We start from the raw sequence: 16687 nt of genomic DNA, 5'->3' as shown, positions 1-16687 counted from the left end.
TCCTTCCTTAGATAAGGAGACCAAAACTGTACACAGTACTCTAGGTGAGGTCTCACCATGGCTCTATACAATTGCAGCAAGACATCTTTACTCCTGCGCTCAAATCCCCTTGTGGGGAAGAAAGGAGAGGGAGACAAGGAAGGAGAAGAGAGAGACAGAGTTGAAGGAGAAAAAAAAAGAGCAAGTCAGCAAGAAAGTGAGAATAAGGCTAAAAGGTGAAGCCAAAGGGGGAATAGATGAGACAGTCCAGAGAAGCCACGTGCATCAGACTTTTCTGCAGAGCAGTACATCCCAAACCATTTTCCAATGTGGCCCCATTTTAACACCTGAAAATTAACTTGATCCCGATCCCAGCAAAAACCTTTGAGCTCATGTTGGCTCTCCATATTCCCTTGCAACAGAACACTGAGGGAAGCCTCGCTCCCTCTCACCGCCCCAAAGTTGCACATTGTAATCCACTCCCCCAACACCGCCCCCACCTGCACAGGCCCCTCTGCCCAAACCCCTTCCCCCACCTCACTCACTCACCAGCCCCTCTTACCTTCACCCCCATTTGGTCTAGTTGCTGGTGCAAGTAAAACAGACTTGCTATTTGGAGGGGGGGAGGGGTCTGCACTCAAACAAAAACAAAACTACCTGGAAAAACTCAGCAGGTCTGACAACATCTGTGGAGTGGAATACAGTTGACGTTTCGAGTCTGTATGACTCTTCATCAGAACTAAGGAAATAGAGAAATGAGGTGAAATATAAGCTGGTGGGGGTGGTGGGACACGTAGAGCTGGATAGGGGGACAGTGATAGGTAGAGGCAAAGAAGAGATTGACAAAGACGTCATAGACAAAAGTACAAAGGGGTGTTGACAGTAGTGATATTATTTGAGGAATGTGCATTAAGGGTAGCAAGCTGGACAAGCTAGTGGCAGATGACCCTAGTGGGGGTGGGGTGGGGGGAAGGAATCAAAATGGGTTAAAAGGTGGCGATAAAACAATAGATCGAAATAAATTTAAAAATAGGTGGGAAAAGAATAATATTTTTTTTAAATTATAAATTATTGGAAAAAGGGTGATCGGAAAGTGGGTGGGGATGGAGGAGAGAGTTCATGATCTGAAATTGTTGAACTCAATATTAAGTCCAGAAGGCTGTAAAGTGCCTAGTTGGAAGATGAGGTGCTGTTCCTCCAGTTTGCATTGAGCTTCACTGGAACATTGCAGCAGGCCAAGGATGGACATGTGGGCAAGAGAGCAGGGTGGTGTGTTGAAATGGCAAACGACAGGGAGGTATGGGTCATGCCTGCGGACAGACCGAAGGTGTTCCGCAAAGCGGTCACCCAGTCTGCGCTTGGTCTCTCCAATGTCGAGACCACCGCATTGGGAGCAGCGAATGCATTAGACTAAATTGAGGGAAATGAAAGTGAAGCGCTGCTCCAAACACTCCTTTCAAGTGAAGCAGTGCTACACTTGCACTTCCCTCAATTTAGTCTACTGCATTCGCGGCTCCCATCTCATCTTCTGACTAGGCACCTTACAGCTTTCCGGACTTAAGTTCAACAATTTCAGATCATGAACTCTCTCCTCCAACCCCACCCTTTTCCCAATAATTTATAATTTTTTTAAAAATATATTTTTCTTTACCCACTTATTTTTAAATTTATTTCAATCTATTGTTTTATCTCCACCTTTTAGCCCATTTCAATCCCTTCCCCTTACCCCACCCCCACTAGGACCATCTGCCACTAGCTCGTCCTGCTTGCTACCCTTAATATCCCCATTAGCACATTCCTTAGATAATATCACCACCATCAACACCCCTTTGTCCTTTTGTCTATGACATCTTTGCCAATCTCTTCTTTGCCTCTACCTATCACTGTCCCCCTATCCAGCTCTACCTGTCCCACCCCCACCAGCTTATATTTCACCTCATTTCTCTATTTCCTTAGTTCTGATGAAGAGTCAGACAGACTCGAAACGTCAATTGTATTCCGCTCCACAGATGTTGTCAGACCTGCTGAGTTTTTCCAGGTAGTTTTGTTTTTGTTTGAGTGCAACTTTCCTGTTCTTTCTCTACAATCATTGCAATTTTTCTCCTTTTAGCCAATTCCCTTTTGAAGGCTCCAGTTGAAACTGCTTCCACCATCCTCTCGAACAAAGCTTTCCAACTACAAATCACTGAGTGCATGAACAAAGTATTCACTCATGTCACCTCTGGTTCTGTTGCCAATTGCTTTAAATGTGTGTCCTCTGCTTACTGATCTTTTTCTTCACGCTATCTAAATCTTTCGGAATTTTAAACACCTCCATCAAATTTCCTCTTAAGGACTTTTCTATTCTCCAGTCTATCAATGTGATTGCAATGTCTCATTCTCAGAATCATTCCAGTAAATCTCTCCACCTTCGCTAAGGCCTAGGCATCTTCCCTGAATTATGGTGCCCAGAACTGGACACAATGCTCCAGTGGAGGTTGAATTCGTGTTTTATCAAGTTTTGGCATACCATTTGACCTTGCATGCTCTGCCACGGTTAATAAAGCCTAGTCCCGTATGCTTTGAGAGCTGCTTTGTGAACTTGTTCAGTCACCTTTGAAGATTTGTGCATAATCAGCCCCAGGTCTCTGTTCTTGCACACTCTCCTTCCTCAATCTTGACTCCACTTTTGTGTACAAAAATTTTGAAATTGTATCCCATATATACATGCAATATTCTCACCTCCTTCTGCTCCTCCATGGAAGAGCTCTTTTCTTCTGTTGCTTCGATTTCTGCCTCCTTCTGGTCTGCGGTTTCATCCTTCTCAATCTCTTCCTTTGCTGCCTCCTCTTCCAGCTCTTTCTCTAGACGGCTCACAAGCTGAGCTTTCGTCCCCTTGGAGCTCAGATTCCTTGCTTTCAGCTCCCTGCGGAAGTCTTCCACCTAAAAGGATGTTAAAACCTGTCATAGCCCACTGGTTTAATCCAGGTTCATACCCTCTTTAAGCTTTTTGCTCCTGCAGTGATACCTTCACAGTCTCATCGTTCATTCAGCACAGTGGATTTGCAAAAGACCAAAACACTGTGGAGGATGAGGTGAGATGTTGAGAAAAATCAGGAAGTAAGAACAATTTGATAATTAGCTTGGGTTTCAAGAATGCTGATCACCCCTCTATAAAGCTGTATGTCCACATCTCAAGTCTAAACCGGTGCCCCTCATCCTGCTTCCTTGACATATCCAAGTATTACGTCAGACTTAATCTCTCTATTGCACTGTGTTTTATATGTTCTGAGGCAAAGCTTTCCATGACTAAAGGTCAGAAAAAAGAATTGCATTTATACACTGCCTTTCATGTCCTGAGCACTTCATAGCCAATGAAGTGCTTCACAAGGGTGGTTACTGCTGCAATGTTGGAAATGCAGCCACAATAATGTGACAATGACCAGGTAATCTGTATTAGAGATGGTGCTTCAGGGGTAAATATTGGCCAGAACACCAGGCCAATTCTTCAAATACTGGGTGTGGGATCATTTCCATGAAGCTGAGGGGGCAGATGGGGCCCCAATTTCAAGTCTCATGCTAATGATCTCTGACAGTGCAGCACACTCAACTACTGGCATTGAAATGTCAGCTGGATTTTGTGCTCAGGTCACTGGAGGGGGGCTTGAACCTAGAAACTTTTGCCTCAGACAAGTCTTCTGAGGCACAGATGACATCCAGGTTGAAGCTTAACAACCTGCTCTCACAGCTCAGCTCTCAGTTGGATTGATCTGAGGCCTGAGTGGTCCCCTTTAAGTTCCACCTGACTATAACTGTGCAGAGTACTCCATTGCTGGGTGTGATGGAGTTAAAATAGGAATTTGGATATAAATATAGCCGAGAGGAAAGTGAATAGGAACAGAGATTTCAAGTTAGGATGACACACCGACAATAACGTTATCGTGAATAGACATACACACAGACAAGCAGTCATCAGAAATGTAAGATACACAAGCAGGTCTTACTTTCATTGTCTTCAGGTCCAGACTGCTCCACTGGGTTGGAGTGGGGAGCGCATCTTCTCCCTGCTCTTCCATCTTCTCTTCAGTCTGAGGGGAAAAATATGTCTTACATTATTCTGAGCAGCCAGCAGTATCCACTGAGCTCATTTTCCTATCCAGGTTCCAAGGGCAGACTGTTAATGCACCAAACAGCCACATACAAGACCTCTGTTTGACCCTGTCCTATACCTTTGACCACCAAATGAAAATGCCTGGGCTAGCCATGGTCTGTGAGGTTTGCAACTTTGGATCATCTTGCTAAATGAGGGAGGGCACTCCTTGCAAAGGGCTCCATAGAACGTTTAGTGTCTTTCCCCACTCGCATTGATCAGAATGTTTTTTGGACCATCCATCTCCTCTACTACCCCTAACTAACTGTTAGTTGCTTAATGGAGCCAGATCCTTCTCTCCCCACATGTGCAAACAATTGCTGCTCAGCAATGTTTCTCGAATTTTCCTCTTCAAGGTTTGGGAATGCGACACTACAATTCAGGCACTTCATAGTAGCATCCAACACCCCGAGCCAGGCCCAGCATGGGTTAGATACAGAGTAAAGCTCCCTCTACACTGTCCCCATCAAACACTCCCAGGACAGGTACAGTACAGGGTTAGCCACAGAGTAAAGCTCCCTCTATACCGTCCCCATCAAACACTCCCAGTTAAGGTACAGCATGGGGTTAGATACAGAGTAAAGCTCCCTCTCCACTGTCCCATCAAACACTCCCAGGGTAGGTGCAATACAGGGTTAGATACAGAATAAAGCTTCTTCTACACTGTCCCATCAAACACTAATATGGCAGGCACACCACAGATTAGTCGCAAAGAAAAGTTCCCTCTGTACTGTCCCAATCTCTCAGCCCCAACTTGATGACAGCTCTGCAGTAACAGGGTATCCTTTTCCCCCTTCCTGCACTGACTGCCTGGTGCCTCTGCTGGACAGGATCGTCAACTGCCCCTAAAGAGACTCAGCTACCAATTCCTTCATTGCTTCTCTCATGTCCAGATGGACTCCAAACGAATACATTGCCTGGTAGGGAAGCTGGCACATGGACCAAAATTTCAGCAAACCATTATTTAAGCCATTTTGCCCACGTGAGTCAGATAAGGCCATGCTTTCAGCCAGCAGCAATGAGACTGTAGGTGATAACTCCGTCTGTTACAAATAGGAGGCCGCAAGGACCAGTCCACCAGCAGGTTCTTGCAGTAAGGGTCTCCTGTGTACAGGGTTCTACATGGCTACACTGTGTAATTCTACAACACGCGCCCAGCTCTTCATCCCGGATAAATCTCTTCCAGTGTTGAACTGAAATGTGGAGCAGCTCGTAACTTCTAACTAAGGTGTCGGCCAGAACCAGGTCCAGTCGGGTCAAAATTTGATTACTGTATAATGTTGGGTTACAGCACTGGTCACGACAGGTCTATCACTGTATAATACTGGGGTACAGGAACTGCTAGGTACAGATGTCACTCTACCAACTCATGCTACGTCAGTCCTGAAGTGGCCAACCTCGGGCAGGGGACCTTCCATACTTGTGTCATCCCCTCTTTTCTCTACCAGTAAAGTTCTGAGCCAGTGTTAAAACTTGGCTGACTGCACTTCCTGAAACCTGGATTGCCTGCTGCTAGTATTCCCATTCCCACATCATTGGAGAATTGTGGAGAGGTCCCGTTCAGGGTAGATACAAAACCTCTAGTCCACAAGTTAAATGTTTTCCCTTTCTGTGAATGCCACTAAACGACAGGCTTAGTTGTATCATAACTCACTACCTGCTCCACCATTAAAGAGCTCTGTTCTGAATGGACACCTGCCTGGGAATAGGACTCTCTTAAAAGAACTGAGGAGCGGTCTTTGTAATGTTGGTTCGTCAAATGAGATGGAAATCACCCAAGGAGTATCAGACTGAATAGCCAAAGCAGAAATGGGCCACACACACACAGGACAGAGCTCCTTATATTTGCAGATGGGGAGCTGAAGGGAGATAGCTTGTCAGGGGAATGAACAACAAACTGTCTGGCAAACTGTATCATAACAAGTGTTTCAGTAGGTGTGGAGGGATGTCACAGAGGTAGGTAGTGATGTATATGTGTGTGTGGCACAGAGATGTATTATTGGTGCATGTGTGTGTCTGTGCACACGCCAACTCACATTTCCTTAAACAGGGTATTTTGGGAGCTGAAGAATTTGCTGTTTTCCGTGTTCAACCAGAAATACAGAGTCTGCTATTTAGAGTGGAGACAGCATATTCACAGCTTCTATGCAGTGAGTAAAAGGGGCTGTTTAATTTAGACTGTTAAGTACACCAAGTGCTACTCTTTCTTTCTCTATGCTAGCCACCCCACTACTGTGTGCCTACAGCACCCAGGGCAGATATTACAGACACCAACCCACGTTCTATTACTCTATGGGGAATCACAGGCTGACCTGTGCAACATGCGGAGCACCGAATGAAGGTGCCCTGTGTAATGGTGATCCTTAAATCCAGCTTCCGCTCCTCCCCAAGAAGAAAGGCACAATATGTTACTGGCCGGGAGCCAATGGAGTGCATGTTACTGTTTCTTTCACTATGCATCAGTAACAGTTCCACAGTGAAGGTAAACCTTGCTCCAGAGTAAGAACTGTTGGGAGCAGACTCCAAATTATCCTTCAGATGATGCTGCTGGATAACTGCTGGATTAATTCTTAAAGATTTACTCAGATGCCAGTTCTTGTACCAACTTGACCCTGTTTGAGGAATTGAGATGTGGCCTGTTGCTGTGTGTGTGTGTGTGTGTGTGTGTGTGTGTGTGTGTGTGTGTGTCAATGAGCCCCCCTCCACATTCACACAGAGTGCCAAGAGGAGCTGCAATCATTCTTCGCTCCATCATTTGAAAATTTCAAGGTCAGAAACTTTTAAGGACGACAAATGGTCACGTCAACTGAGTGCTCCTGATCATTCCTGATATGGTAGTGGAGGGGTACAGGGGGGTGTGTGTGTGTGTGTGTGTGTGTGTGTGTGTGTGTGTGTGTGTGTGTGTGTGTGTGTGTGTGTGTGTGTGTGTGTCAGTGTTTGTGTAAGAGAATGGAGTAATAAAAAAAGATTCAATGCCTCATCTCGGTCCGTGTCCTTGTGCTCTGCCTGCTCCCTGTCAGTCAGCTGTTGCGTATATCCCAGGGACAGTGCGTCCCACTCCAAGCGAGTAGGGAGGCAATGCCAAACATCCGGCAGAAATACAACCACAGTCTCCACACGGGCTGGGAGCAGCCGCCCTTCACGGAGCTCTCCAGGCTGATGGTAGCGAATCTCAGCAAAGCGAAACCTGTCACAAGGGAAGAGGGTTATTGGATATAACAGCACACAGGACCAGAAATCCAATGCTCATAGTCTACAGTTCCGCGTCATTCCGCAGCTTTGAATTTAACCTCCCTTTCCCAACAAGGCTTTCATTCCCCCTGTGCCTAATTGCCTTCCCGCTACCCTCTTCATCAGCTGCGTAGACAGGCTCGGCTCTCAGATTTTCCCCACGGGAAAGGGCATCTGGTTCAGAAGACAGTGATAAATACTGGGACCCCCTCCACCCACCCCACAATCACAGTGATGGGCAATAGCCACCAGACTCCAGGTGGATCAGGCGAGAGTCCAAGGTCAGGGCTTCAGCTGGCCTCACACAGGTAGACTCAGTAATGCGAACCTTCCCCTGGGAACTTCCTCTCTTCTCTCCTCCCCCCACCCCCCCGACGCCCCCCAAAAACCCGATCACACCAAGCTCCCTCCCCATTTTCAGCCAGTAAACGTGAGGCCGATCAAGCAAGCTAATCGAGAGCAGGACCAGTTACCCTTCTCAGAGCTGCTTCTAGTTTTGCCTTTACAAACAAACTCGGGTTTGCCATATCATGTACAACACAAACAAACAGGCCAGTGAAGCTGAGACAGGGCCTCATTGCAGAGATTAGGCACAATTGGACAATGTCCAGGCTCTGGGGCCCAGGAGAGATTTAGTTTTAAACAGTCAGGATTTCCTCAGCATTTACTATTCAGAATATTTACCCAGGAAGCCATAAGGTCCTTCAAACAATGGCTAAAATGCATTGCAACAGTTATATATATTCCTTTCTGTCGCAAAACACAACAGAAAAAGTGGCCCAACCATGGCTAACGCAAGGAATTAAAGATAGTATTAGATCCAAAGAGCAGTCATATAAAGTCGCTAGAAAAAGTAGCAAATCAGAAGATTGGGGCCTATTTAGAATTCAGCAAAGGAGGACCAAGAGATTGATTAAGAGGGAAAAATAGAGTATGAGAGTAAACTTGCAAGGAACATAAAAGAGGACTGTAAAAGCTTCTGTAAGTATGAAGAAGAAAAAGACTGTTGAAGACAAATGTCAGTCCCTTACAGTCCGAAGCAAGAGAATTTATAATACAGAACAAGGGCACGGCAGGGCAATTAAACAACTAGATAAAAGCAAAATACTGCGGGTGCTGGAAATCTGAAACAAGAACAGAAAATGCTGGAAAAACTCAGCAGGTCTAACAACACCTGTGGAGAGAAAAACAAAGTTAACGTTTCAAGTCTGTATGACTCTTCTTCAGAGCGAAGAGTAGTAAAAATGTGATGAAATTTATATTGTTTAAGGGGGGGCTGGGGTGGAGCATGTGAAGTTGGATAGGAGGCCAGTGATAGGAGCTCTGAAGAAGAGTCATACGGACTCGAAATGTTAACTCTTTTTTTCTCTCCACAGATGCTGTTAAACCTGCTGAGTTTTTCCAGGATTTTCTGCAATTAAACAACTACTTTAGTTCTGTCTTCACTAGGAAGACACAAGTAACTTTCCAGGAATGCTAGCAAATCAAGGGTCTAGTGAGGAGGAGGAATTGAAGGAAATTAGTATTACTGGAAACACAGTGCTGGAGAAATTAATAGGACTGAAAGCCGATAAATCCCCAGGACCTGATAATCTACATCCCAGGGTATTAAAGGAGGTGGCCATGGAAATAGCGGATTCTTTGGTTGTCATCTTCCAAAATTCTGTAGATTCTGGAACAGTCACGGTAGGTTGGATGGTGGCAAACATAACACCACTATTTAAAAAAGGAGGGAGAGTAAACACAGGGAATTACAGACCAGTTAGCCTAACATCAGTTGTAGTGAAAATGCCAGAGTCTATTATAAAGGATGTGATAACAGGACACTTAGAAGATATTGGCGGGATTAGACAAAGTCATCATGGATTTATGAAAGGGAAATCACATTTGACCAACTTACTGGAGTTTTTTGAGGATGTAACTAGCAGAATAGATATGGGAGAACCAGTAGATGTGGTGTACATGGATTTTCAGCTTTTGATAAAGTCCTACATGAGGTTAGTGGGGAAAATCAAAGCACACAAGATTGGGGATAGTATATTGGCATGGATTGAGAATTGGTTAGCAGACAAGAAACAGTGAGTAGGAATTAATGGGTCCTTTTCGGAATGGCAGACAGTGACTAGTGGGGTACCGCAGGGATCAGTGCTTTGGTCCCACCTATTCACAATATATATCAATGATTGGGATGAGGGAACCCAAGTCTAATATTTCAACGTTTGCTGACGACACAAAACTAGGTGGGAATGTGAGTGGTGAGGAGGGTGTTAAGAGGCTTCAATGCAATTTAGACAAGTTGAGTGAGTGGGCAAATACATGGCAGATGCAGTATAATGTGGATAAGTGTGAAGTTAACCATTTTGGTAGGAACATCAGAATGGCAGAGTATTTTTAAATTCTGCTAGATTGGGAAATGTTGATGTACATAGGGAGCTTGTACACCAATCACAGAGCAAGCACTCAAGAAGGCAAATGGTATGTTGGCCTTCATTGCAAGAGGACTTGAGTACAGGAGCAAGGATGTCTTACTGCAGCTGTAGAGGACCTTGGTGAGACCACACCTGGAGTAGTGTGTGCAGTTTTGGTCTCTTTACCCAATGAGGGATATACTTGCCATAGAGGGCGTGCGGTGAAGGCTCACCAGGCTGATTCCTGGAATGGCAGGATTGTCGTATGAGGAGAGATTGGGCTGACTAAGCCTGTATTCACTGGAGTTTAGAAGAATGAGAGGAGATCTCATTGAAACAAAAAATTCTGACAGGACTGGACAGACTGGATGCAGGAATAGTGTTTCTTTTGGTTGGGGGGGGTCTAGAACAAGGGATCACAATCTCAGGATATGGGGTAGGCCATTTAGGACTAAGATGGGGAGAAACTTCTTCACTCAGAAGGTGGTGAACCTGTGGAATTCTCTACCACTGAGGCTGTGGAGGCCGAGTGACTGAATATATTGAAAAATAAAACATTTCTGGACTCTAAAGGTGTCAAGGGGTATGGGGAGAGAGCGGGAGTATGGTGTTGAGATAGAGGGTCAGCCATGATCATACTGAATGGCAGAGCAGGCTTTCAAACACAGAACAGCAGCAAATGACCAGAGATGAGGCGTCAGCCTCCCAGCTGTTTGCAGCAGGAATGCTGCATATCTGGACATCACGCCACCAGCAGAACTTCACTGGGCACTGTAAGGAAAGGCTCATGCTCTTAGAAGCCAAAGAGCACAATGGTCTATTTGACACCTGTGTGGCAATGGTTATGATGGCCCATAAACAAAGCTGCTCATTCTCCTCACTCGCTTTTGCACACTTGAGGCAATCCCTTACTCTGTGGTACTAAACATGATCCCCCCTCCGAAATATGTGAGAGACACCCTGGAGAATGCACCTCGCCTTGTCACTGTGCAGTTTCACCAGCAGGTCCTGCATACTCCCTACGAGTCCAACATTTGAAGGCGGCGTTAAAGTGAGGGAAGAACTTGTTCCATTGACCAAGTCCTGCAATGCACCAACGCTGAATGATGTAGTATACAGTAGAAGTGGGTAATTTTCTTCCCCTTATTAACGTGATGAACTGTGTTCTCTTCATCAAGGTTCCTGTCTTGCCCCTTCATCAAGCTTCCTGCATCCTTCAGAACAGCAACGTGCACCCACCCACTGTGCCCACCTGCTCCTCTGCTAGGTCAAAACTCACCACTGAGTGCAGGCGCTCAGGTCAATGCCAGTCAGGGACTTGGTGGTACGAATGGCAGTCTTGATCAATACTCTGGGATCCTTATCTGGACATGTGCCATCAAGGGAAGGAGACCAAGAGCCTCCAATCAGCACGGCTTCCTCCTGGCTCTTCATCCCCACCAAGAACTACATAAAGGAATGAGAGAGAGAGAGAGAGAGAGAGAGAGGAATCAGAAAGATGAAATCCACATACAATCAGGGGCAGTTCAGAAATGGTGAATAGGCAACAAACAAACTGCCCTGAGACACCAGCAGAAAATAATTTGCATTTCTATAGCATTTTACACAACCTCAGAACATTGCAAAGTACTTCACAGCCAATGAAACATTTCTGAAGTGTAGTCACTGTTGCAATGTGAGAAACACAGCAGCCAATTTGCATACAGCAAGATCCCACAAGCTGCAAGTGATAGATGACCAGATAATCTTTACGTGATGTTAGTTGAGGGATTAAGACTGGCCACAGAACACACTGGGAAGTGCTTTCCTCTTCTTCATTAAATAATGCCAGGGGATGTTTTACTTTCACCTGAAGGGGAAGATGGAGCCTCAGTTTAATGTCTCATCCAAAAGACGGCACACCTCCGAACTCACAGAAATCTCTCCCCAATTCTGACCCTCCAACAGTGCACGGCTCCCTCCGCACTGATCCTCTAATGGTGCAGCACTCCCCAGTACTGACCCTCTGACAGTGCAGCACTCCCTCATTACTGACCCTCTGACAGTGCAGCACTCTCTCATTAGTGACCCTCTGACAGTGCAGCACTCCCTCATTACTGACCCTCTGACAGTGCAGCACTCCCTCATTACTGACCTTCTGACAGTGCAGCATTCCCTCAGTACTGGCCCTGCAACAGCACAGCGCTCCCTCAGACCTGACCCGACAGGGCAGCACTCCTTCAGTACTGACCCTCCAATAGTGCAGCACTGCCTTGGTACTGGCCCTCTGACAGGGCAGCACTTCCACAGTACTGACCCTCCATCAGTGCCGCACTCCCTCAATAGTGACCCTCCGACAGTGCAGCGCTCTCTCAGTACAACCCTCTGACAGGGCAGCACTCCTTCAGTACTGAACATGTTGGCCTGGAGTATCGGGTCAATGACCTATTAATAATGATGCCAGGTGGCAACGGACTGAACTATTTAAACCACTAAGTCCTAGGGTCAATGTCCAAATGGCATGGAGTTGGTTTGATCTCAACTGCAACCAGGTGCTAAGCTCTACCCCATTGCCCCAAGAGTCTGAATTTATGCTTTCTCAACATCACAATGCAGTGGAAATTTAGGTGTGGGTACATTGGCTGAGGAGACGTTTGAGCTCAGTTCTGATACTTTCCCTGCTAAAGCAGCCTGGCAGAGTAGATTCACGCAAACAGAAATCTTCTGCCTGCTTGCGGTGCAAAGGTGCACAAACCCTTGCAGGCATTCATTACCCTTGCAAGATAATGGGAGAAAAAGCTCCCTTTGCAGAAGTCCAGCATGGAGCACCTACCTTAATCAGTTTGGTGGGATGTTGAGGAACCTCAGCTGTCTCTTTTGGGGCCTCAGCCAAGGTGCACGTTTGGCAGTACAGCTTCTGGAGGTCAGGGCACGACAACAGTATCACCTAAAATTCCAATCAGGACTGTCAATGAAAAGGCTGGAGACAAGCAGCGAATAGAAACCACTTCAATTCAAATTCAGAAAAGGCTGTCAACGGCAAACAAATTCATCCAAAGTACAGCACAAGAGGCAGCCGCTTGGCCCTTCGAACTGTGTTAATTCTTCACCTGGAGTGGTGTGTCTCAACCTGATTACCATCTGCACTTTCGTGGAATCTTGTGAGGTGAAATTGCTGAATAGTGTAAGATTTGAAGTGCAGCATGCACATGATGATACTGTAATCTTTAGAAAATATACTTTAGTTTCAACTGTAAATAGATGGGGAACTTGCTCCGCTCATGTGCAGGAGAAACGGGAGCTGCACTGTGTATATGTGTGTGTGTGTGTGTGTGTGTGTGTGTGTATACACGGGTCCGTGCACGTGGAAGAGACAGGAGAACTGCACTCTATGTATGCCCGAGTAAGGGAGAAAGATACTATGAGCAGGAGCCTCACACTGTCTGTGCAATGTTTCAAAGTGACATTCAAACTGTGCATACAGTAAGATTCATTCCCAGACATTCAACTCACCTTGGCACTGTAGGTGGAATCTGCATCAGCGGGTTCCACGTAACTCTCCTGTCCCTCAGCCAGGTCCGATCCATCCTCCATCACATGGAATACACATTTCTGTCCCAACTGGAAAGGTTCACTCAATGGAAATGTATTGACCCAGCACAGCTTGCTATCGAAGAATGTATCTGGGATATGGAGGCAAGGATATCGGCGCTGGACCTCGATTGCATCACAAGCAGAGCTGTAGAACAAGGTAAAAAACACTGCATTCACAAAGGCTGGCAATCTGAAAGATGAAACGCCAAGACCCCTAAACATCTCACTTCTCCCAATATAATATCAGTGATTGAGCCCAAAGCCCCACACCAAATTGGCACCAAACAGCAGGTCCGATTGATCCTATCAATGGTGTACAATTCACTGTGGCTCAACTCAGCAGCTCTGAATGGTGTGGGAACAAGACATCAGTCTGTGTCCTATTCCTATATAGACCAGTGTCCCAACACCCTGTAAGGAGTTAGAGACTGACCTTCATCCTGTCACCCTGTGGGCAATCACATACACTAACCAGAGGAAATCATGCAGGGTGTGACAGTGCTCAATGGAGAAGCTTTCAAGCAGGAAATAGACCGCGAACACACACCATTCGACTCAGACCAAGAGAGGCCATTCCAGCACTCTGGCACTAGTATGTACCAGTGGTGTTATAAAACCCTGCATCAGGGGTGAACAGTGCAGGCAGCTGCAGCCTAGCGCCCCTCATTCTCTCAGCCATCGCAATTCTAACAGCACTCAGGTATTTGAAGAGACCTACCTGTCCAGGGAGAAGCGGGCATACTGCACGCTGTACGAGGGGATGTAATGCCGTGCCTTTTTTGCTGGTCCTTCCCCTGATGCCATATCTTGGTACCGTTTCTGGGAGCTGCCCTGGCCACCCATGCGCTTGTAATTGTCTCTGTTTGACACAACAGAGAAATTAAACAACACAAAGACAGTTGGAGACTTTTGATGTATAAAATGGATTAGTCCCTCAGGCTAACACGGAAATGTTAAAAAAACAGCTGGGGTTCATGGCATTCATGTTCGAGGACTTTCCCTGTAAAATTAATCCAGTAAAATAAGATGCCACATCTAGACCATGTCCAACAGTCTGAGCTCAAAAACACAATGAGAATTTCCATTGACAGTTCTGGGCCGGGGTGAGGGACAGGAGATCAGGGACCGGGACGCAGGGTGGGAGACCTCAGTTCCAGGGGTTAGGGGCGGGAATTCACATTTCAGGGCTGAGCTCCCAGGGAGACCTGATGCTTAGCAGGAGCAGTCAAGTATCAGATCTCCACCTGCTCAGCTCTGATGCCCTCCGCAATTGAATAACTGACTCACACAGACAGCCCAGGTTATTCATGAAATCTCCCAATCGGTGAGACAGCATCAGATAGCCCCTGCCCAAACTGATCCACGACAGCCAACTCACAGCTGTTGGAGGAAGATCAACTCACTGGTCTCTCAACATTTCCCAATCCGTCATGAGCAGAGTTCAACACAGTTTGGAGAGCACCCTCCCATCATGAAATCTTCAAATCGCAAGTTCTTTCAAACCAGCACACATGCTATCTCGACATAATGCAGATGCTCCTACCTCCTGTCACCTCTCCGGCCAATGTCCATTCGTCCATTCCTCCCCATTGACCGCAGTCCCAAATCCAGCCTACGGCCAAGCTGGGCATGTGGACCCAAGTGAACCAAAGGCTGCAGCAAACCAGCTGGGAGGAGAGAGACAGAGAAAAAAAAAAACTCTTCAAACAGCATGACTACCATATAACACAGGCTAAAGTCGGGCAACAAGCAACAGGCACACAAGAAGTGATGGTTTCGAAAATCTCAGACCATGCTGGCTTCAAACCTCCAAGTTCCTTCCAAAGACACTGTGGATGCACTCATACCATACGGACTGCTGTTGTTAAATAAGGCAGTTCACCACTACCTGTTAAAGGGCAACTAGGGATGGGCAATAAATGCTGGCCTTAACACTAAATAAATTTAAAAAACACAATGGGAGTGTAAAACTCAAACAGCTCTCAATCCATTTTATTTGTATGACTTTAAGTTCAACAATCGAACATCTATAGCTGTTCTAGATGAGTGAGAAAGGAATTTTCTGTGGACATGTTACAGATTGGATGATGGATGAAGGATGAAGGATGACTTGGGTGAGCGCTGCAACCTGGCCCTCAGACACAAGCTGTTTTTCCTCACTATATGTCAGTAACTCCATCAGGAATTCTATCCTGGGTGTCATTCTAAGGCCATGGCAAGAGTGAGTTACAGGTTCTACACACAGGGCACAGGGATCCCCACTTTAGATGAACTAAGGAATCCGCAGGCTTGAAATGGGTTCAAAGGAAGCAGGTAAAATTTGGTGTTGCCAAAGTGTGAGGTGATGCAAAAGTGCTATGCAAGGAGAGAGGAATTTATAGCTAGAAATATGTGAACTTAAGATGCAAATAGGCCATTCAGCCCAACTTGTCCATGTTGGGTTTTGAACCTACACTCCATCAACTGGTTGGAATCACATTTCCCCATTGTATTCCTATTCTTTCAGCCACTAACCCGATCAAATGTGCATTGTTGACAGCCTCTGTCTCAGCCTCAGCCCACAATCCTACAAGCCATTTAGGTCCTAGTCCAGAGAATATTCAAAGCAGACCCTCATGTCGATGAGAAAAAGCTATTGGTATTTATGGTTTATCACAAAGGTGCAATCTCAGTTCCAACAATATTCTACCCTTACTGAGGCTCTAGTGATGATACAACAGAATCACTAGGATGCTGCCTGTTCTGAGAATACACAGAGGAAGATGGAGAAAGTAGTCTGTCATGAAGCTATTAACGTATATAACGTTATTGAACATTACTAAAAAGAGGGTTAGTCAGTGGGTGTGTCTTAATTGGATTAAAGCCAGCTAGACTGGGTGCTTTGATGTATACTAGTATTGAGATGTAAGAGAGGTACAGTCCATTTGCACTTTGTTGAACAGAGCATTCAAGAAGGGGAGTGAAATCTGGCACCTAGCTAGAAGAGGCCAAGCAATGTTTTATACTACTAATAAAATCGGTACTATGAAAGGGGTTTTATTGTTAGAAGAGGTGGAGTTCAAAGGGGCTGGTGATACAATGAGAATTTACATAGATGTGCTAGGTATAACAGAAAGCAGTTGTGTGTGTGCAGGGCAGAGGCAATGTAACATCAAAGCAGCTGTAAGCCTACCACTATGTCTGCAAAAGAACCCAAGTGAAAAGAACCTCATTTTGGATTTGTATGGTGAAAATGCTTTGCCTGGTGTCTGCTTAAAGTCTATACTTTGTCAGACCACATTTAGAATATTGAGAGCAATTTTGGGCCCCATATCTCAGGAAGGATGTGCTGGCCCCGGAGAGGGTCCAGAGGAGGTTCACGAGAATG

At 45.9% G+C, this 16687-nt stretch overlaps 1 protein-coding gene across 3 annotated transcripts in view; it reads right to left on the bottom strand.

The window, feature by feature from the left end:
- LOC121289823 (cell division cycle and apoptosis regulator protein 1-like) overlaps nucleotides 1-16687 on the bottom strand; it is a 52473-nt gene that overhangs the window by 11858 nt on the left and 23928 nt on the right. For all 3 annotated transcript variants that reach the window (XM_041209698.1, XM_041209700.1, XM_041209699.1), the window contains 8 exons: nucleotides 14864-14987; nucleotides 14039-14179; nucleotides 13240-13465; nucleotides 12560-12673; nucleotides 11027-11193; nucleotides 7085-7295; nucleotides 3963-4046; nucleotides 2701-2901 (listed from right to left, as the gene is read on the bottom strand). In XM_041209698.1, coding sequence (XP_041065632.1) covers nucleotides 2701-2901; nucleotides 3963-4046; nucleotides 7085-7295; nucleotides 11027-11193; nucleotides 12560-12673; nucleotides 13240-13465; nucleotides 14039-14179; nucleotides 14864-14987 — 1268 coding nt within the window. The remainder of the gene's footprint in view (nucleotides 1-2700; nucleotides 2902-3962; nucleotides 4047-7084; nucleotides 7296-11026; nucleotides 11194-12559; nucleotides 12674-13239; nucleotides 13466-14038; nucleotides 14180-14863; nucleotides 14988-16687) is intronic.

The sequence above is a fragment of the Carcharodon carcharias genome, chromosome 17, assembly GCF_017639515.1.
Source record: "Carcharodon carcharias isolate sCarCar2 chromosome 17, sCarCar2.pri, whole genome shotgun sequence".
Lineage (NCBI taxonomy): Eukaryota > Metazoa > Chordata > Chondrichthyes > Lamniformes > Lamnidae > Carcharodon > Carcharodon carcharias.
Note: the sequence above shows the minus strand (reverse complement) of the source record. Positions and strands in the feature narration are given on the sequence as shown.